The 21,369-nt window shown below is 44.7% G+C and overlaps 1 protein-coding gene across 5 annotated transcripts in view; it reads right to left on the bottom strand.

Moving 5' to 3' along the window:
* LOC137377181 (doublecortin domain-containing protein 1-like) overlaps nt 1-21,369 on the bottom strand; it is an 822,721-nt gene that overhangs the window by 116,463 nt on the left and 684,889 nt on the right. For all 5 annotated transcript variants that reach the window (XM_068046610.1, XM_068046609.1, XM_068046608.1 and 2 more), the window contains one exon: nt 889-990. In XM_068046610.1, coding sequence (XP_067902711.1) covers nt 889-990 — 102 coding nt within the window. The remainder of the gene's footprint in view (nt 1-888; nt 991-21,369) is intronic.

Here is a 21,369-nt window from a genome sequence, read left to right as displayed (position 1 = left end):
CTTGGCCCATCGTGTCTGTGCCAGCCGAAAAACGATCCATCTATTCAAATCCCACCTTCCAGCATTTGGTCCGTAGCCCTGCAGCTTACAGCACTTGTGGTGCATATCCAGACTCCTTTTGAATGAGTTGAGGGTCTTTGCCTCGACTACCCTTTCAGGCAGTGAGTTCCAGACCATCACCACCCTCTGGGTTAAAAAGATTTTCCTCATCTCCCCTCTAATTTTTCTACCAATCACTCTAAATCTATGCCCCCTAGTCACTGACCTCTCTGCTAAGGTGAATTGACCCTTCACCTCCACTCTATCCAGGCCCCTCAAAATTTTGTACATTTCAATCAGATCTCCCCTCAGCCTTCTCTGTTCCAAGGAGAACAACCCCAGCCTATCCAATCTTTCCTCATAGCTGCGATTTCCCAGTCCTGGCAACATCCTCATAAATCTCCTCTGTACCCTCTCTTGTGCAATTACATCCTTTCTGTAATGAGGTGACCAGAACTGCACAAGTGTGCCTTTCTAAGCGACAGTTTATCCTGTCTCTCAGAATAGATTCCAATAATTTGCCCACTACTGAGATTAGACTGACTGGCCTGTAATTATTCGGTCTATGCTTCGCTCCCTTTTTAAACAGAAGTGCAACATTAGCAATTCTCCAATCCTCCGGCACCACACCCGTATCCAGTGAGGACTGGAAAATGATGGTCAGACTCTCTGCTATTTCCTGTCTTGCTTCTTTATTGCTTCCGACATATTGGGTGCCTAGGCATCCATTTGGCGCCTGAAAAAATGGGGGTGACGACCCAGCCAATCGTATCAAAAATGGACAAGGGTGACAAATAATGTAAAAGGGCTGAACCTCAGTGTTTGCGGTGTCCTTCTCTGCTTCATTACCTTGAAGGTGACGCATTTTGTGCTTCATTTTGTCAAGATCAAAGAGAACTTTTTCTTTCTGCAGCCACTGTTTTCGCTGTAGCCTCAGTCTTTTGTTCGATTCTGAAATTATAAGACAGCTATGGTTACCATTCTACTGATTGCAGCTTTCCAGATTATATTGATACAGTCATTTATAAATTACTCATACACTGGATGTGTCTTAAGATTAATGCTTACTTGGCAGAGAAACTGCTGATTTGAAGAAGGTTTTTGATGTCAGCAGATCTCCTGAGGACCTGGCTGTAATAATAGAGAAGTTGATGCGAATCCATTCTTCAGGCCCGAGGGGTATATTTCTCAGATTGTTAGTGTTGGAGCAAAAATGACCAAGTGGAAAACTCTGCATCTACTTTTGTTGTGAAAGTCAGGGAGAGTATTTTAAAGTATGTGAGTGAATGAGAGTTTAGAGTATGTGAGTGAGTGTTTGAGAGTTTAGAGTATGTGAGTGAGTGTTTGAGAGTTTAGAGTATGTGAGTGAGTGTTTGAGAGTTTAAAGTATGTGAGTGTGTGTTTGAGAGTTTAGAGTATGTGAGTGAGTGTTTGAGAATTTAGAGTATGAGTGAGTGTTTGAGAGTTTAGAGTATATGAATGAGTGTTTGAGAGTTTAGACTATGTGAGTGAGTGTTTGAGAGTTTAGAGTATGTGAGTGAGTGTTTGAGAGTTTAGACTATGTGAGTGAGTGTTTGAGAATTTAGAGTATGTGAGTGAGTGTTTGAGAGTTTAGAGTATGTGAGTGAGTGTTTGAGAGTTTAGAGTATGTGAGTGAGTGTTTGAGAGTTTAGAGTATATGAATGAGTGTTTGAGAGTTTAGACTATGTGAGTGAGTGTTTGAGAATTTAGAGTATGTGAGTGAGTGTTTGAGAATTTAGAGTATATGAATGAGTGTTTGAGAGTTTAGAGTATGTGAGTGAGTGTTTGAGAGTTTAGACTATGTGAGTGAGTGTTTGAGAATTTAGAGTATGTGAGTGAGTGTTTGAGAGTTTAGAGTATGTGAGTGAGTGTTTGAGAGTTTAGAGTATGTGAGTGAGTGTTTGAGAGTTTAGAGTATGTGAGTGAGTGTTTGAGAGTTTAAAGTATGTGAGTGAGTGTTTGAGAGTTTAGAGTATATGAATGAGTGTTTGAGAGTTTAGAGTATGTGAGTGAGTGTTTGAGAGTTTAAAGTATGTGAGTGAGTGTTTGAGAGTTTAGAGTATGTGAGTGAGTGTTTGAGAGTTTAGAGTATATGAATGAGTGTTTGAGAGTTTAGAGTATGTGAGTGAGTGTTTGAGAGTTTAAAGTGTGTGAGTGAGTGTTTGAGAGTTTAGAGTATATGAATGAGTGTTTGAGAGTTTAGAGTATGTGAGTGAGTGTTTGAGAGTTTAGACTATGTGAGTGAGTGTTTGAGAATTTAGAGTATGTGAGTGAGTGTTTGAGAGTTTAGAGTATGTGAGTGAGTGTTTGAGAGTTTAGAGTATGAGTGAGTGTTTGAGAGTTTAAAGTATGTGAGTGAGTGTTTGAGAGTTTAGAGTATGTGAGTGAGTGTTTGAGAGTTTAGAGTATATGAATGAGTGTTTGAGAGTTTAGAGTATGTGAGTGAGTGTTTGAGAGTTTAGAGTATATGAATGAGTGTTTGAGAGTTTAGAGTATGTGAGTGAGTGTTTGAGAGTTTAGAGTATGTGAGTGAGTGTTTGAGAGTTTAGAGTATGTGAGTGAGTGTTTGAGAGTTTAGAGTATATGAATGAGTGTTTGAGAGTTTAGACTATGTGAGTGAGTGTTTGAGAATTTAGAGTATGTGAGTGAGTGTTTGAGAATTTAGAGTATATGAATGAGTGTTTGAGAGTTTAGAGTATGTGAGTGAGTGTTTGAGAGTTTAGACTATGTGAGTGAGTGTTTGAGAATTTAGAGTATGTGAGTGAGTGTTTGAGAGTTTAGAGTATGTGAGTGAGTGTTTGAGAGTTTAGAGTATGTGAGTGAGTGTTTGAGAGTTTAGAGTATGTGAGTGAGTGTTTGAGAGTTTAAAGTATGTGAGTGAGTGTTTGAGAGTTTAGAGTATATGAATGAGTGTTTGAGAGTTTAGAGTATGTGAGTGAGTGTTTGAGAGTTTAAAGTATGTGAGTGAGTGTTTGAGAGTTTAGAGTATGTGAGTGAGTGTTTGAGAGTTTAGAGTATATGAATGAGTGTTTGAGAGTTTAGAGTATGTGAGTGAGTGTTTGAGAGTTTAAAGTGTGTGAGTGAGTGTTTGAGAGTTTAGAGTATATGAATGAGTGTTTGAGAGTTTAGAGTATGTGAGTGAGTGTTTGAGAGTTTAGACTATGTGAGTGAGTGTTTGAGAATTTAGAGTATGTGAGTGAGTGTTTGAGAGTTTAGAGTATGTGAGTGAGTGTTTGAGAGTTTAGAGTATGAGTGAGTGTTTGAGAGTTTAAAGTATGTGAGTGAGTGTTTGAGAGTTTAGAGTATGTGAGTGAGTGTTTGAGAGTTTAGAGTATATGAATGAGTGTTTGAGAGTTTAGAGTATGTGAGTGAGTGTTTGAGAGTTTAGAGTATATGAATGAGTGTTTGAGAGTTTAGAGTATGTGAGTGAGTGTTTGAGAGTTTAGAGTATGTGAGTGAGTGTTTGAGAGTTTAGAGTATGTGAGTGAGTGTTTGAGAGTTTAGAGTTTGTGAGTGAGTGTTTGAGAGTTTAGAGTATGTGAGTGAGTGTTTGAGAGTTTAGAGTTTGTGAGTGAGTGTTTGAGAATTTAGAGTATGTGTTTGAGAATTTAGAGTATGTGAGTGAGAGTTTAGAGTATGTGAGTGAGTGTTTGAGAATTTAGAGTATGTGAGTGAGTGTTTGAGAATTTAGAGTATGTGTTTGAGAGTTTAGAGTATGTGAGTGAGTGTTTGAGAGTTTAGAGTATGTGAGTGAGTGTTTGAGAGTTTAGAGTATGTGAGTGAGTGTTTGAGAGTTTAGAGTATGTGTTTGAGAGTTTAGAGTATGTGAGTGAGTGTTTGAGAGTTTAGAGTATGTGAGTGAGTGTTTGAGAGTTTAGAGTATGTGAGTGAGTGTTTGAGAGGTTAGAGTATGTGAGTGAGTGTTTGAGAGTGTGTGAGCGAGTGAGATAGTGTGATATGAGGCAGGAATTTTCTGTGCCTCTGGGAGACTAGATGGGAGGCGCCTTCCATCTTCTGTCACCATGCGATGTTGTTAGGGGCGGGAAAGGCCGAAGACAGCTTTCCTCTCCAGAGGCCAATCGAGGCCCTAAAATGGCCAATTAATAGCCACTTACGGGCCTCTTCCCACCGCTGCTGGTACTTTACCAGTGGCAGCGGGCACGTCTACCACATGGGGAGGGTGCCCAATAAAACAAAGCGGCCTCCCTGTGCGCTTTGGGGTGAGGGGCCTCACCCGTGGACAACCTGTGGCCCATGGAGTGCCCCCAATGGCAAAAGCCACCCGTCTGCGAAAACCACCGCCCCCCCCCCAACTGCCTTCAACGAGCAACTTCTCCACCCAGTTCGGTAGACCCCAGCGACCCCACCATACTAACCTGGGGTCCGCGGCTCGAGCAATGGTCCTGGTAGTACTGGCAGTGGCCATCACTCCCAGTGGCACTGTCGATACTACTGAACTGCCAGCCCTCTGATTGGTCACCAGCTCTGGGAGGCGGGATCCCTCTCCTTAAAGGGATGGGGACCACGGTGCCGGGCAGTTAATTGTACGAGTGCTGTTAAATAGAACCAGGGGGTCGTGGGTAGGGGCGGGAGGGGGCGTGGGGGTTGTCTCCAAACAGCTAAGGTTGGATTCCCCTCGCCTTTTAGGCCTGGCACCGGGACCCCCGCGGCTCAGTGTGAGAGTAACAAGAGTAGATGACTGAGTGTGTCAGAATGATGTGAGTATGAGTGTGTGTGTTTGTGCGTGTGAAGGAGTATGTGAATATGTGCGTGAGATCAAGTGTGAGTATATATGTGCGTGTGTGTCTGTGTGAGAGCGAGTGTGTGAGTCCTTTAGAGCAGGTTTTCTCGACTGGAGGCCCCCTTGAGGTCTGTGCAAAGACTTCAAGGGCACCACCAGTGGCTCCCTGTCTCCATGTAGAAAATTCAAATTAAATTTCATATCAATCCTGGAAGTTCACATTATTTTATTTATTTATAGATACAGCACTGAAACAGGCCCTTCGGCCCACCAAGTCTGTGCTGACCATCAACCACCCATTTATACTATTCCTACATTAATCCCATATTCCTACCACATCCCCACCTTCCCTCAATTCCCCTACCTACACTAGGGGCAATTTACAATGGCTAAGTTACCAATCAACTTGCAAGTCTTTGGCTGTGGGAGGAAACCGGAGCACCCGGTGAAAACTCCGGACAGGCAGTACTCAGAATCGAACCCGGATCGCTGGAGCTCTGAGGCTGCGGTGCTAACCACTGCACCACTGTGCCATCCCGTATTCATAGCACAAAATTTTGCCTTCCAGTCCTGAGTGACCGATTGACACCACCACAGTTACTTCGTCCCCGGTCCCTGGACAGGATGCAAGAAAGCAGAAATCGCCCCTTGGCCCGAGAGGCTAATGTTCATCGGTCCAGAGCTGTGTTGTCAAGGAGACAGTGTCAAGTCTCAGCAGGCGTATTCGGCTCAGCTCATGAGTCATCGAAAAGAGAATAAGCAAGAGCTAGTATGGCCCTCAAAGCCATTAGGCTCATCAATTCTATCAGCTTCAATGACCTCAGTGATAGTTTACCAACCTCACAGCGACAGTCTACTGACTGCACAGCGACAGTATACCAACCGCACAGTGACAGTCTACTAACCTCACAGTAAAGGTCTACCAACCTCACAGCGACAGTCTACCAACAGCACAGTGACAGTCTACTGACCTCACAGTAAAGGTCTACCAACCTCACAGCGACAGTCTACCAACCTCACAGTGACAGTCTACCAACCTCACAGTGACAGTCTACCAATCTCACAGTGACAGTCTACCAACCTCACAGTGACAGTTTACCACTCTCACAGTGACAGTCTAACAATCTCACAGTAACAGTCTACCAACCACACAGTGACAGTCTACCAATCTCACAGTAACAGTCTACCAACCACACAGTGACAGTCGACTAACCTCATGGTGACAGTCTAACAACCTTATAGTGACAGTCTACCAACCACACAGTGACAGTAGATCAACAGTACAGTGACAGTTTATCAATCTCACTGTGATAGTCTACCAACCACACAGTGACAGTCTACCAACCACACAGTGACAGTCTACCAACCTCACAGTGACAGTCTAACAACCACAAAGTGACAGTCTAACACCCTCATCGCAACAATCTACCAACCACACAGTGACAGTCTACCAACCACACACTGACAGTCTAACACCCTCATCGCAACAATCTACCAACCACACAGTGACAGTCTACAAACCTCATAGTGACACTCTAACAACCTCTTAGTAACAGTCTACCAACCACACAGTGACAGTAGATGAACAGCAGTGACAGTTTACCAATCTCACAGTGACAGTCTACAAATCTCACAGTGACAATCTACCAAACACACAATGACAGTCTACCAACTTCACAGTGACAGTTTATCAATCTCACTGTAACAGTCTACAAATCTCACAGTGACAGTCTACAAACCTCATAGTGGCTGTCTAACACCCTCATCGCCATGGTCTACCAACCACACAGTGACAGTCTACCAACTTCACAGTGACAGTCAACAAATCTCACAGTGACAGTCGACCAACCACACAGTGACAGTCTACCACCCACACAGTGACAGTCAACAAATCTCACAGTGACAGTCGACCAACTTCACAGTGACAGTCTACCAATCTCACAGTGACAGTCAACAAATCTCACAGTGACAGTCGGCCAACCTCACAGCGACAGTCTACCAATCTCACAGTGACAGTCTACCAACCTCACAGTGACAGTCTAACAACCTCTTAGTGACAGTCTACCAACCTCACAGTGACAGTCTACAAATCTCACAGTGACAGTCTACCAACCTCACAGTGACAGTCTACCAATCTCACAGTGACAGTCTACCAACCTCACAGTGACAATCTACCAATCTCACGGTGACAGTCTACTAACCTCATAGTGGCAGTCTAACACCCTCATCGCCACAATCTACCAACCACACAGTGACAGTCTACTAACCTCATAGTGACAGTCTACCAACCAAACAGTGACAGTAGATCAACAGCACAGTGACAGTTTACCAACCTCACAGTGACAGTCTACAAATCTCACAGTGACAATCTACCAACCACACTATGACAGTCTACCAACTTGACAGTGACAATCTACCAACCTCACAGTGACAGTTTGTCAACCTCACAGCGACAGTCTACCAATCTCACAGTGACAGTTTACCAACCTCACAGTGACAGTTTACCAACCTCACAGTGACAGTTGACCAACCTCACAGTGACAGTTTACCAACCTCACAGCGACAGTCTACCAATCTCACAGTGACAGTTTACCAACCTCACAGCGACAGTCTACCAACCTCACAGTGACAGTTTACCAACCTCACAGTGACAGTTTACCAACCTCACAGCGACAGTCTACCAACCTCACAGTGACAGTCTACCAACCTCACAGTGACAGTCTACCAAACTCACAGTGACAGTCTACTAACCTCATAGTGACAGTCTACTAACCTCACAGTGACAATCTACCAACCTCACAGTGACAATCTACTAACCTCATAGCGACAGTCTACCAACCTCACAGTGACAGTCTACCAACCTCACAGTGACAGTCTACTAACCTCACAGGGACAATCTACCAACCTCACAGTGACAGTCTACTAACCTCATAGTGGCAGTCTACTAACCTCACAGTGACAGTCTACCAACCTCACAGTGACAGTCTACCAACCTCACAGTGACAGTCTACTAACCTCATAGCGACAGTCTACTAACCTCATAGCGACAGTCTACCAACCTCACAGTGACAGTCTACAAATCTCACAGTGACAATCTACCAACCACACTATGACAGTCTACCAACTTGACAGTGACAATCTACCAACCTCACAGTGACAGTTTGTCAACCTCACAGCGACAGTCTACCAATCTCACAGTGACAGTTTACCAACCTCACAGTGACAGTTTACCAACCTCACAGTGACAGTTGACCAACCTCACAGTGACAGTTTACCAACCTCACAGCGACAGTCTACCAATCTCACAGTGACAGTTTACCAACCTCACAGCGACAGTCTACCAACCTCACAGTGACAGTTTACCAACCTCACAGTGACAGTTTACCAACCTCACAGCGACAGTCTACCAACCTCACAGTGACAGTCTACCAACCTCACAGTGACAGTCTACCAACCTCACAGTGACAGTCTACTAACCTCATAGTGACAGTCTACTAACCTCACAGTGACAATCTACCAACCTCACAGTGACAATCTACTAACCTCATAGCGACAGTCTACCAACCTCACAGTGACAGTCTACCAACCTCACAGTGACAGTCTACTAACCTCACAGGGACAATCTACCACCCTCACAGTGACAGTCTACTAACCTCATAGTGGCAGTCTACTAACCTCACAGTGACAGTCTACCAACCTCACAGTGACAGTCTACCAACCTCACAGTGACAGTCTACTAACCTCATAGCGACAGTCTACTAACCTCATAGCGACAGTCTACCAACCTCACAGTGACAGTCTACTAACCTCATAGCGACAGTCTACTAACCTCATAGCGACAGTCTACCAACCTCACAGTGACAGTCTACTAACCTCATAGCGACAGTCTACTAACCTCATAGCGACAGTCTACCAACCTCACAGTGACAGTCTACCAACCTCACAGTGACAGTCTACTAACCTCACAGTGACAATCTACCAACCTCACAGTGACAGTCTACTAACCTCATAGTGGCAGTCTACCAACCTCACAGTGACAGTCTACCAACCTCACAGCGACAATCTACCAACCTCACAGTGACAATCTAGCAACCTCACAGTGACAGTCTACCAACCTCATAGTGGCAGTCTACCAACCTCACAGCGACAGTCTACCAACCTCACAGTGACAGTCTACTAACCTCATAGTGGCAGTCTACCAACCTCACAGCGACAGTCTACTAACCTCATAGTGGCAGTCTACCAACCTCACAGTGACAGTCTACTAACCTCACAGTGACAGTCTACCAACCTCACAATGACAGTCTACTAACCTCACAGTGACAGTCTACTAACCTCACAGTGACAGTCTACTAACCTCACAGTGACAGTCTACCAACCTCACAGTGACAGTCTACTAACCTCATAGCGACAGTCTACCAACCTCACAGCGACAATCTACCAACCTCACAGTGACAGTCTACTAACCTCATAGTGGCAGTCTACCAACCTCACAGTGACAGTCTACTAACCTCATAGTGGCAGTCTACCAACCTCACAGTGACAGTCTACCAACCTCACAGCGACAATCTACCAACCTCACAGTGACAATCTACCAACCTCACAGTGACAGTCTACCAACCTCATAGTGGCAGTCTACCAACCTCACAGCGACAGTCTACCAACCTCACAGTGACAGTCTACTAACCTCATAGTGGCAGTCTACCAACCTCACAGCGACAGTCTACTAACCTCATAGTGGCAGTCTACCAACCTCACAGTGACAGTCTACTAACCTCACAGTGACAGTCTACCAACCTCACAGTGACAGTCTACTAACCTCACAGTGACAGTCTACCAACCTCACAGTGACAGTCTACTAACCTCACAGTGACAGTCTACTAACCTCACAGTGACAGTCTACCAACCTCACAGTGACAGTCTACTAACCTCATAGCGACAGTCTACCAACCTCACAGCGACAATCTACCAACCTCACAGTGACAGTCTACTAACCTCATAGTGGCAGTCTACCAACCTCACAGTGACAGTCTACTAACCTCACAGTGACAGTCTACTAACCTCACAGTGACAGTCTACCAACCTCACAGTGACAGTCTACTAACCTCACAGGGACAATCTACCAACCTCACAGTGACAGTCTACTAACCTCATAGTGGCAGTCTACTAACCTCACAGTGACAGTCTACCAACCTCACAGTGACAGTCTACCAACCTCACAGTGACAGTCTACTAACCTCATAGCGACAGTCTACTAACCTCATAGCGACAGTCTACCAACCTCACAGTGACAGTCTACTAACCTCATAGCGACAATCTACTAACCTCATAGCGACAGTCTACCAACCTCACAGTGACAGTCTACTAACCTCATAGCGACAGTCTACTAACCTCATAGCGACAGTCTACCAACCTCACAGTGACAGTCTACCAACCTCACAGTGACAGTCTACTAACCTCACAGTGACAATCTACCAACCTCACAGTGACAGTCTACTAACCTCATAGTGGCAGTCTACCAACCTCACAGTGACAGTCTACCAACCTCACAGCGACAATCTACCAACCTCACAGTGACAATCTACCAACCTCACAGTGACAGTCTACCAACCTCACAGTGACAGTCTACTAACCTCATAGCGACAGTCTACTAACCTCATAGTGGCAGTCTACCAACCTCACAGCGACAGTCTACTAACCTCATAGTGGCAGTCTACCAACCTCACAGTGACAGTCTACTAACCTCACAGTGACAGTCTACCAACCTCACAGTGACAGTCTACTAACCTCACAGTGACAGTCTACCAACCTCACAGTGACAGTCTACTAACCTCACAGTGACAGTCTACTAACCTCACAGTGACAGTCTACCAACCTCACAGTGACAGTCTACTAACCTCATAGCGACAGTCTACCAACCTCACAGCGACAATCTACCAACCTCACAGTGACAGTCTACCAACCTCACAGCGACAATCTACCAACCTCACAGTGACAATCTACCAACCTCACAGTGACAGTCTACTAACCTCATAGCGACAGTCTACCAACCTCACAGCGACAATCTACCAACCTCACAGTGACAGTCTACTAACCTCATAGTGGCAGTCTACCAACCTCACAGTGACAGTCTACCAACCTCACAGCGACAATCTGCCAACCTCACAGTGACAGTCTACCAACCTCACAGTGACAGTCTACTAACCTCATAGTGGCAGTCTACCAACCTCACAGCGACAGTCTACTAACCTCATAGTGGCAGTCTACCAACCTCACAGTGACAGTCTACTAACCTCACAGTGACAGTCTACCAACCTCACAGTGACAGTCTACTAACCTCACAGTGACAGTCTACCAACCTCACAGTGACAGTCTACTAACCTCACAGTGACAGTCTACTAACCTCACAGTGACAGTCTACCAACCTCACAGTGACAGGCTACTAACCTCATAGCGACAGTCTACCAACCTCACAGCGACAATCTACCAACCTCACAGTGACAGTCTACTAACCTCATAGTGGCAGTCTACCAACCTCACAGTGACAGTCTACTAACCTCACAGTGACAGTCTACTAACCTCACAGTGACAGTCTACCAAATTGAGCATAATCGCGCCAGGATAAATATTGAGCATAACATGTGTGTGTGCTTGAAGATTCCTGTGGATCGTGAAAGAATTGTTGCTGAGCAGCAGCAACATGTTTCACATAAACTAAAATAAGAATAATAAAAATATACGTTTAATTGCATAACTAATTTTTTACAGTAAAAATACTGCCGTTGTCTTCGGGCTTCCTGCATTTTTTATAACATGGCAGGGGAACCTTGGTGAGACCACACCTAGAGTATTGTGTATAGTTCTGGTCCTTGCACTTAAGGAAGGATATACATTCCTTAAAAAGTGTCGTTCGATGAAGGTTCGCTACTAGTCTGATTCTTAGGATGAAAGGGTTGTCCTCTGAGGAGACACTGAGTACAATGGGCCTATAATCTGTGGAGTTTCAAAGAATGAGAGGTGTCGCATTGAAAACTATAAGATTCTGAGAGGGCTTGGCAGGGTAGATGCTGAGAGGATGCTTCCCCTGGCTGAAGGGTCTAGATCTAGGGGGTCATAGTTCCTCAGGATAAAGGTTCGGCCATTTAGGACTGAGATGAGGAGAAATTTCTTCACTCAGATGGCTGTGAATCTTTGGAATTTTCTAACCCAGAGAGCTGTGGATGCTCAGTTATTGTGTAAATTCAACACTGAGATCGAAATCATAAAGGTACAGAAGTATGACTACTTTACGGAATGTATATGGTTTCTTTTGCATGCTACATATGTGCTTTGAACAGCTGACATTGAAAATATACAACATACCTTATCACTAAGCTGATATAATTCATAAACCTTATATGTGACGGCATTGACACGAGGTGTCAATTTGAAGAGAATCCTCGCGACACAAAGTGAATTAATAAACAAAGTGATTCTTGACAATGCAGCTGGCCGCTGACGTCATCCGACTGCGCCAAGCTGTGCACATGTGCAAACGGGCTCCTGCTCTCTGCGCGTGCGCGGCGTTCCGCATTGCCAGGACAGGTTGACACATGCGCAGATGATATCATCGCATAACGCAAGAAAGCGGGGACAGAGCGGGGGGGGAATGTGAAGAGAGCGGGGGGGCGGGTGGTGGTGGAGGGGGAAGCGGGGAGAGAGCGGGGGGGAATGTGAAGAGAGCGGGGGGGGGGGGGCGGGGTGGTGGAGGGGGAAGCGGGGAGAGAGCGGTGGTGGGGTGACATTTTAGTGGAACAGGTTGCATTTGCGCATGTGCCAGTACAGCGCCACCTAGTGGTTGCATTGTCAGCAAACGCAGCCTTTCCAGACACAGGTCTCTTCCTTTCTGAGTTGCACTGAAATGACAACAGCACACTCTTAGCAACTCCCCGACATCTTTTAAAAGACGAGAATAATATGAGGCTGTCCCTTACAGTCCGAGTACAGTAGAGGACTAGCAGCTCAACACAAATGGTGACCTGCAAAGTTAAAATTAACATGGGGCCATTTTTAAATGGCTGCCTGCCTATTCAGTTTACGAGGCGAGTGGGGGTCAGAAGCAACAAGGGAAACAGTAGATGTGTCTTGAATGCACAAGTCCCACTTTTAGCTGTTTCCAAGGTGGGTTTGTGAATGGGGGCCCAGCACTGCAGTCCGATACAAATGGGAAGCTGCTTGGAGGTGCAGATTGGTTCGAAGAAGGAAAGAATCTGCATTTCTAAAGTGCCTGTCACAACTTTAGAATACCCCAAAGCACTTTACAGCCAATTAGCAGCTTTTGAAGTGTAGTCACTGTTGTAATATAGGCAGTAGACAATTTGCACACAGCAAGCTCCCACAAACAGCAATGTCATAATGAGCCGATTATCTGTTTTTAGTGATGTTGATTGAGGGATAAATATTCGCCAGGTCTCCAGGAATAACTTCCCCTGCTCTGCTTCAAAATGGTGCCATGGATCTTTTCTGCCCATCTGAGAGGGCAGACAAGGCCTCAGTTTAACGTCTCATCCTAAAGACAGCACCTCCAACAATATAGAACACCCTTAACACTCAAACGTCAGCCTAGATCACCCAGAATGTGACACACACTTGATTTTCTGCCTGCGGTCAACGGCCTAACCAGAGGTTAATTAAAGGGCTGAGCTGCAACTTTTCCGAGGAGATTGTTTTTTGTGTGTGGGGCCAGGAGGAATCAGAATGTTTCCTGCTTCCTGGTTGGCCCCCTTCAGTGCAACTTGCCCACCTCCTTTCATTCTGGCTTGATCTCCCTGAGGAGCAGCTGGTCTTTCTGCCTCACCCCACCCCCCCAGCACCCACCCCACCACCCCCCTCCCCACCCCCACCGGTTTGGCAAGTTGACACTGGCGTTTATTTAGCATCGTGGGGCATCTCGTCAACTAAATACAAATCAGGCCCAGGTCACAAAATAGTCCAGGACTCCTGTTGAACTCATTGGACGAAAGCTGTGGGACACGGACGACGGCATGCCCATTTTAGGCATGTCAAAAATCATGTTGCTGCCCACCCCTCCACCCTAGAAGAGTCCAGTCATACGTGAGGTGCAGCAGAAAATCACTAGGAAGGCTGCCAGATACTCAGAAAGACCATCAGGAAAAGGCAGCTGTCTGAACATGCCTGACTTCCAATGTCCCCTGAATTGGCTCGGACCACCAACTACAGGAGGCCAGTTCATCTTCATCCAAATCATGGTTAGAATGTGGAACTCGCTACCACATGGAGTAATTGAGGTGAATAATGACAGATACATTTCAGGGGAAGCTAGATGAGTTGGTTCACATCCTTCCATCTCCGAAAGATGATGGACATGCAGCAAACAATCCATTTCGGTGAGGTGTCTTCTCTTGGTGCACCTTTGCTGATGGCAGTGAAGGCCAATCCTTGAGAGGTAGGTTCTGCCACAAATGCTGCACGTGAAGCTGCCAAGTGACGCTGTGAGTTGTTGTTTTTGCCTGTTGCCAAGCTGCTGTAGCCACTGGTCATCATGGTAGTGCATGCTATTCCACAGGATGTGTCATCATTTCCCTCTTTCACCAGCTAGTGACTCCCAGGTGCGGTAGTCAACACTTAGGGCCTTCATGTCATGCTTGCAAGCATCCTTGAAGCAGAGCTTTGGGTGGTTGTCTGGCCCCGGCTACCTCACCACACTGAAGGTCCTTGGATATACAACTGTCTTCCATCCTGCGGAAGTATCCAATCCACTGAAGCCAACTCTGTTTGATTAGTGCCAACACACTTGGGAGCGCTGCCTTTGAGAGGACTGCCACATTTGTGATTTTGTTCTGCCAGGATATACCTATAATGCACTTCAGACAGTGAAATTGGAAATTATTGAGCTCCTTTTCCTGGTAGCTGTAAGTTGCCCATGTTTCACAGCCATTCAGCAAGATGCTGAGAACACAGGCCTTATAAACCATCAGCTTGGTCCTAAGGGTCAGCTTGGTGTTATCACATGTGCATTTTGCAAATCGGCCAAAGGTGGTAGCTGCTTTCCCTATGCATGTATCGAGCTCTGCATCAAGGGACAGATTGTCAGATGAGGGAGAAAGGAACGGAAGGATATGTTGATAGGTTGGGATGACGTAGGAGGCTTGTGAGGAGCGTAAACACTGGCTTGGATCTGTTGGGCTGAATGGCCTGTTTCTATGCTGTACATTCTATGTAAAAGGTCTATGTGGTAGGTTAAAAATTGGCAGCATTCATGTACCGAGCTCAGTGGTGATTATCTCTAACAACTGTAAGCACACGGGCACATAGGGCCCTCTAAAGGTGTCTGGTGGTATTTCTGGTGTCCTGATATGAATGCCAGTGGCTGATTTTGGGGTGGTACAAAAAGAAGCTGATTAAATTAGTTTTATTGGCCCAAATTTTGCAGGTAGTAATGAAGGAACGGCGCTCACTGCCAACCCGAAGAAAGCTGCACACAAAGATCTAGCGATCTCTGTGGCGCGGATTTCCCCTTTCCTGACACCAGTTTAAATCTAGCACCGAGTCAAGGGGAACGGGAGAAGGGGAGTGAGGGTGGAGAAGGGAAGGGAAGGGAAGGGGGAAGAGAAGGGAAGGGAAGGGGGAAGAGAAGGGCAGAGAGGTGGAAGAGGTGGGGGAAAAGGGGGGAGGAAGGGGAGGGGTTTCAGGGGAGGGGGAAGGGGTAGGAGGGGGAGAATGAGAAATTGGGGCATGCAGCAACAGTGATGTTAGCAAGCAGAGTAAGCAGCCAATCACAATGAAGTATTGTCATAGACAGCAAAGCTGGAAGTTAGAAATATCGAATGCATTCACTTTTTATTTAAATTTTCAGGTAGTGCAATAAATAATTATGATTATAGATTAAGAAAGAAGATAAAATATAACAAACAAACTTTTAAAAATATATATTATTTTAAAAATATGTGGATTTTTTCTACCATAGTAGAACAATTTGACATTTCACAAATATAAAATTAGCTTTTCAGGGTCAGTGAGGGTGTTGAGCAGTATTTATGTAGTTGGTATGCCATTAAAAACTCAGTTACAACTCATTCAACAAGATGTAACTTTCTCAAGGGCTTTTGCAGGAAGACTAACAGTGTAGAGGTTTTCACCAATTCACTGATGCACTCTAGGGGACCACAAAACACACCCTCTGAAGGAACATTGAGTGTCTGATAGTAATTTTTAGGTTTCCGCATTCCAGAGAAAATCCTGCCCATACTGATCAAATGCAGCACAGAAGGAGGCAATTCGGCCCATCAAGTCCATGTTAGCTCTCTGCAGAGCAATCTAATTAGTCCCATTCTCCTGTAATCCTGCAAGTTTATTTTCCTCAAGTGCCCATCATATTTCCTTTTGAAATCATTCATTGTCTGTACTTCCACCACTCTCGTAGGCAGCGTGTTTTTCTAGGTCATTACCACTCACTGCATAAAAATGTTCTTGCTCACATTTCCCCCTGGATCTTGGGATTTACCCTCTAGATAAAGTAGGGTTAAGCAAAGTAGGATTAACAAACAAAAGTAAGTTTCTTACAGTCTTAGGCAGAGATTAACAGGTTCGACTGCAGAGTAGCTGATTAGTTAAGTAGTTGACTAGTCAAATCTGGTTGCTGCATTTTCAGCCTCAAAAGATATAAATACAGAGGTCTGGGTGCAGCCTGCAAATGAAGTGCAGATTGCAAGCTGAGTGTGGAGATTTGAGTTCGGTGAGTGGTGAATTCAGTGAAGGGCGAGGAAGTGCTCCATTTTTCTATTTTTTTCCCCTACTTTTTTAAACCTCCGGTATTTGGTTCCTGCTTCAGTGCAGTGGAAGGAGCTGATGGGTGAGTATCTGGCAAGTTATTCTATTTATAACAAATATTCTGTAAAGTTAAGGTATGGCAGGGCAGCTCTGCCGAGTGGAATGTACAGCCCGTGGCATGTGGGAAGTCATGGACGCTCCATGTGTCCTAGACAAACACATCTGCAGGAAGTAACACTGGCTGCAGAAGTTTGAGCTCCGGGTTTCGGAACTCAAGCAACGGCTGAAGTCACTGTTGTGCATCTGCAAGGTGGAGGGCTACGTAGATAGCATGCTTAGGGAGGTGGTCACACCACAAGTTAGGAGCATGCAGGCAGATAGGGAATGGGTGACCGCCAGGCAGTCTAAGAGAACCCGGCAGGTAGTGCAGGAGTCCCCTGATATGATCTCACTTGCTAATCGGTTTTCCATTTTGGATACTGGTGAGGTTGATGGTTCCTCAGAGGAGTGCAGTCAGAGCCAAGTTTGTGGCACCACAGGTGGCTCTTCTGCATACGAGGGGTAGAAGAAGAGTGGAAGGGCAATAGTGACAGGGGATTTGATAGCCAGGGGATCAGACAGGCGTTTCTGCAGCAGTAAACCTGACTCCAGGATGGTGTGTTACCTCCCTGGTGCCAGGGTCAAGGATGTCATGGAGAGGCTGCAGGACATTCTACTGGGGGAGGGTGAACAGCCAAAGGTCATAGTCCACATTGGTACCAATGACATAGGTAAGAAGGAGGATGAGGTCCTGAAAGCAGATTTCAGGGAGCTAGGAAGTTATGTTCCCTCAATGGAGAAAAGTAGGGCAAACAAATCCAGAGTTCCCTGGATGACAAAAGAGGTAGAGATTATAATAAAGAAGAAAAAGTGTGCTTATGACAGATGCCAGGTCGAAAATACTACTGAGAAACAGGCAGAATTTGGAAGTTCCAGAGGGGAAGTGAAAAACCAAATAAGAGAAGCAAAGAGAGAACATTAAAAGAGACTGGCAGCTAGTATTAAAGGAAATTCCGAAGTTTTCTATAGGCATATAAATAGTAAAAGGGTGTTAAAGGAGGATTAGGGACCAGGAAGGCGATTTACACATGGAGGCAGAGGGCATAGCTGAGGTCTTAAATGAATACTTTGCATCTGTCTTTACCAAGGAAGAAGAGGTAACACAGGCAATGTTGAAAGAGGAGGTAAGTCAGACACTAGAGGGATTTAAAATTGATAAAGAGGAAGCATTAGATAGGCTGTCTGTACTTAAAGTGGATAAGGCACCAGGGTTGGATGAGATACATCCAAGGAAGTGAGGGAAGTGAGGATGGAAATCACAGAGGCACTGGCCATAATTTTTCAGTCTTCCTTAGACTTGGAGATCATGCCAGAGGACTGGAGAATTGCAAACATTACACCCTTGTTCAAAAAAGGGTGTAAAAGTAAGCCCAGCAACTACAGGCCAGTCGGTTTAACTTAGGTGATGGGAAAACTTCTAGAAAAAATAATTTGGGACAAAATCAATAGTCATATGGACAAATGTGAGTTAATTAAGGAAAGCCAGCATGGATTACTTAAGGGAAAATCACGTTTAACTAACTTGTTGGAGTTTTTTGAAGAGGTGACAGAGAGAGTTGATGAGGGCAATGCTGTTGATGTGGTGTACATGGACTTTCAAAAGGTGTTTGATACAGTGCCACACAACAGACTTGTGAGCAAACTTGTAGCTCATGGAATAAAAGGAATGGTAGCAACATGGATACGAAATTGGTTGATTGACAGGAAACAAAGAGTAGTGGTTAATGGATATTTTTTGGGCTGGTGGAAGGTTTGTAGTGGAGTTCCCCAGGGATCAGTGTTGGATCCTTGCTTTTCCTGATGTATATTAATGACCTAGACCTTGGTGTAAAGGGCACAATCTTGAGATATTGTTTTTGGTTTCACTTTGGACAGTGTGTTGGGAGGGGGGGGAGGTGAATTGTTTTGAAGGCAGTTGGAGAAAACCTGACAAGAGAGCAGTCACCATCAGCACCCTCTTCCATCTCTTTGAGAACTTCCTGAGAATTAAGTGTAAGAAATAGAGACACTGATCCTGCAGTTCTCTCGAAAGGCCTGCCAGAAATCCCTGTTGTTGCATTTCACCTGGAAATCCTGCCAAACTGATCTTCAACGTCGTCTGAAAACAACTGTTCGACAAAGATCCCACTGACAGCCATCAACCCATACTTGGGATGCCAATCCAAAAAGGGACAACTGGCATCTTTCCATATCTTCTCTTTGTTCTTCAGGAATTAGCAAGCATTTGGTCAAATCATTCTTTTTTTTGTGACAGGGCTCTAAAGAGAAATTCTCTATATTTTTCGGTTAACTTGGGTGTGTGTGTGTGTGTGTGTATGTGAGAGGCTAAGGTAAAAGGGAACTTTCATATTTCAATCTGTGTGTTAATGCTTTGCTTTGTTACTGGTTAAGACTTGTTTGATAATAAACTGATCATTTTGTGGTTTATTAGAGAAACCTGGTTGGTGTACGTTATTCTGGGATAAAAAGAGTCTATGATTGACAGTATCAGTAACTGGGTAAACATTTGAATACATGTTGTGACCTGTGGAGAAGTGGAACTAGAAAAAACAATGCACTCCTCCCACCTTGGTCGTAACACCAAGGAGAAAAACCCCAGCTTCTCAAACCTAACCGTGTAGCTAAAATTCCTCATCCCTGGAACCATTCTGGTAAATCTCCTCTGCACCCTCCTAAAGTGTGGTGAGCAGAACTGGATGCAATACTCTATTTGTGGCCTATCCAGAGCTTTATAAAAGTTCAGCGTAACTCCCCTGCTTTTGTAACCTATACCTTTATTTATGAAGCCCAAGATCCCATATGCTTTATTAACGACTCTCTCAATATGTCCGGCCACCTTCAAAGATCTATGCACATGAACCCCAGATTCTTCTGTTCCTGCACACTCTTTAGAACTGTGGCATTTAGTCTATATTGCCTCTCCCTAGCCCTTCATCCAAAATGCATCACCTCACACTTGTCTGTGTTAAATTCCATCTGCCACCTGTCTGCCCATTCTGCTAGCCAATCTATGTCCTGATGCAGGTAGTTCGTATCATCCTCACTGTATGCCACAGCTCCAAGTTTGGGATCATCAGCAAAGTTTGAAATTCTACTCTGTATTCCAATATCCAAGTCATTCATCTATATCAAAAAAGCAGCGGTCCCAGCACTGACCCTCGGGGAACACCACTGTCTACCTTCCTGCAGTCTGAAAAAAACAACCATTTACCACGACTCACAGCTTTTCTGTCTTTAAGGCAATTTTTTATTCAAGCTGACACTGATCGTCCTATTCCATGAGCCTCAATTTTGTTAACGAGCCTTTTACATGGTACTTTGTCAAACGATTTCTGAAAATCCATATAGAAAACATCCATTGCACTCCCCTTAACAACCTTCTCTGTTACTTCATCAAAAACTTCAGTTAGATTAGTCAAACATGATCTGCCTTTTACAAATCTGTGCTGGCTGTCCTGAACTAACTCAAACCTCTCCAAGTGCCTGTTGATTTTTTTCCCTGATTATTGTTTCTAAAACCTTACCCACCACTGAAGTTAAACTGACCGGGCTGTAGTTGCTAGGAATGTCCTTACACCCTTTCTTGAATAAGGGTGTCGCATTTGCCATTCTCCAATACTCTGGCACCTCCCTGGTATCTAGGGAAGATTGGAAAATTATGGCAATCCCTTCTGCTATCGCCACCCCAACTTCTTTTATCAACCTGAGATACAAGCCATTCAGACCAGGTGACTTATCCAGTCTATGCATAGCCAGCCTTTCCAGTACATCCTTCCTATCAATTTTCACCCTATCCATTATCTCTACCATCTACGTGGCTAATTAAGTTGGTAGGTGGGAGGCTAATTGCTCAACAGACAGTGATAATTATGTGAACAGTCTCTGGTCTCTTGTGCATCTCTTACTTCATTCCTCCCCTCATTGAAGGTTGTGCTTTCAGCCAGCTGGGCCCAAAACTCTGGAAGTTCCTCCTTAAACCCCTCTGTCTCTCCACCTTGCTCTCCTGTTTGAACCTCCTTCAAACCTACCTCATTGACCAAGCCTGTTCTAATGACCCAGATAGTGCTGTGAAAATAATGGTGAGGCTAACAGCGCTCGCCGTTACTTATGCGCAAATCAGACAGTAACAACCGGCGAGCTGAAATGTGCAATTAAACTCAAAGTTCGGGAGTTGTAATCCGAGATGCCACTCCTCTGAAAGATGTACAAAAATGGCATCTTGCTGTCTGACTCACTGTTGAAATGTATTGAACGGTGTGAAGTTCCTGTACTGACATTGTAGATACAGACTAAACACAAAACCGAAAGCTATTTCTTGTCCATTTCAGTCTATGTATCCTTTTAACGCTGTGATAAATCGTAATTAATGTCAAAAATCCTCTCTGACACAGAAAATTCACTTTATAAGTGTGGAGTCTCATTTGAATTATTGTTGGAGATTTTAAAAAATGTATATAAAAACTTTTAGTTTACTTTTACGTTCCGTTTCTTTTATCCCTGTCTCTCTCTCTCTTAATCAAGTCTTTCCCTCTCTTTATTTTGCTTTCTATACCTCATTTGACATTGAATTCAATATTCTACCCAACACTTTCTGGTTCACACTCTGTGTGGCCCATTAACGATTATTCAATCTGATTGGTTAAAGTGACATGCGGTTGCTTGCTCTGTTCACAAAGGTCCCAGATGCCCTGTAGAGGGTG

The sequence above is a fragment of the Heterodontus francisci genome, chromosome 14 (genome assembly GCF_036365525.1).
Source record: "Heterodontus francisci isolate sHetFra1 chromosome 14, sHetFra1.hap1, whole genome shotgun sequence".
NCBI classification, from domain to species: Eukaryota; Metazoa; Chordata; class Chondrichthyes; order Heterodontiformes; family Heterodontidae; genus Heterodontus; species Heterodontus francisci.
The sequence above is the reverse complement of the archived record's forward strand: the minus strand, read 5'-3'. Positions and strand labels throughout refer to the sequence as shown.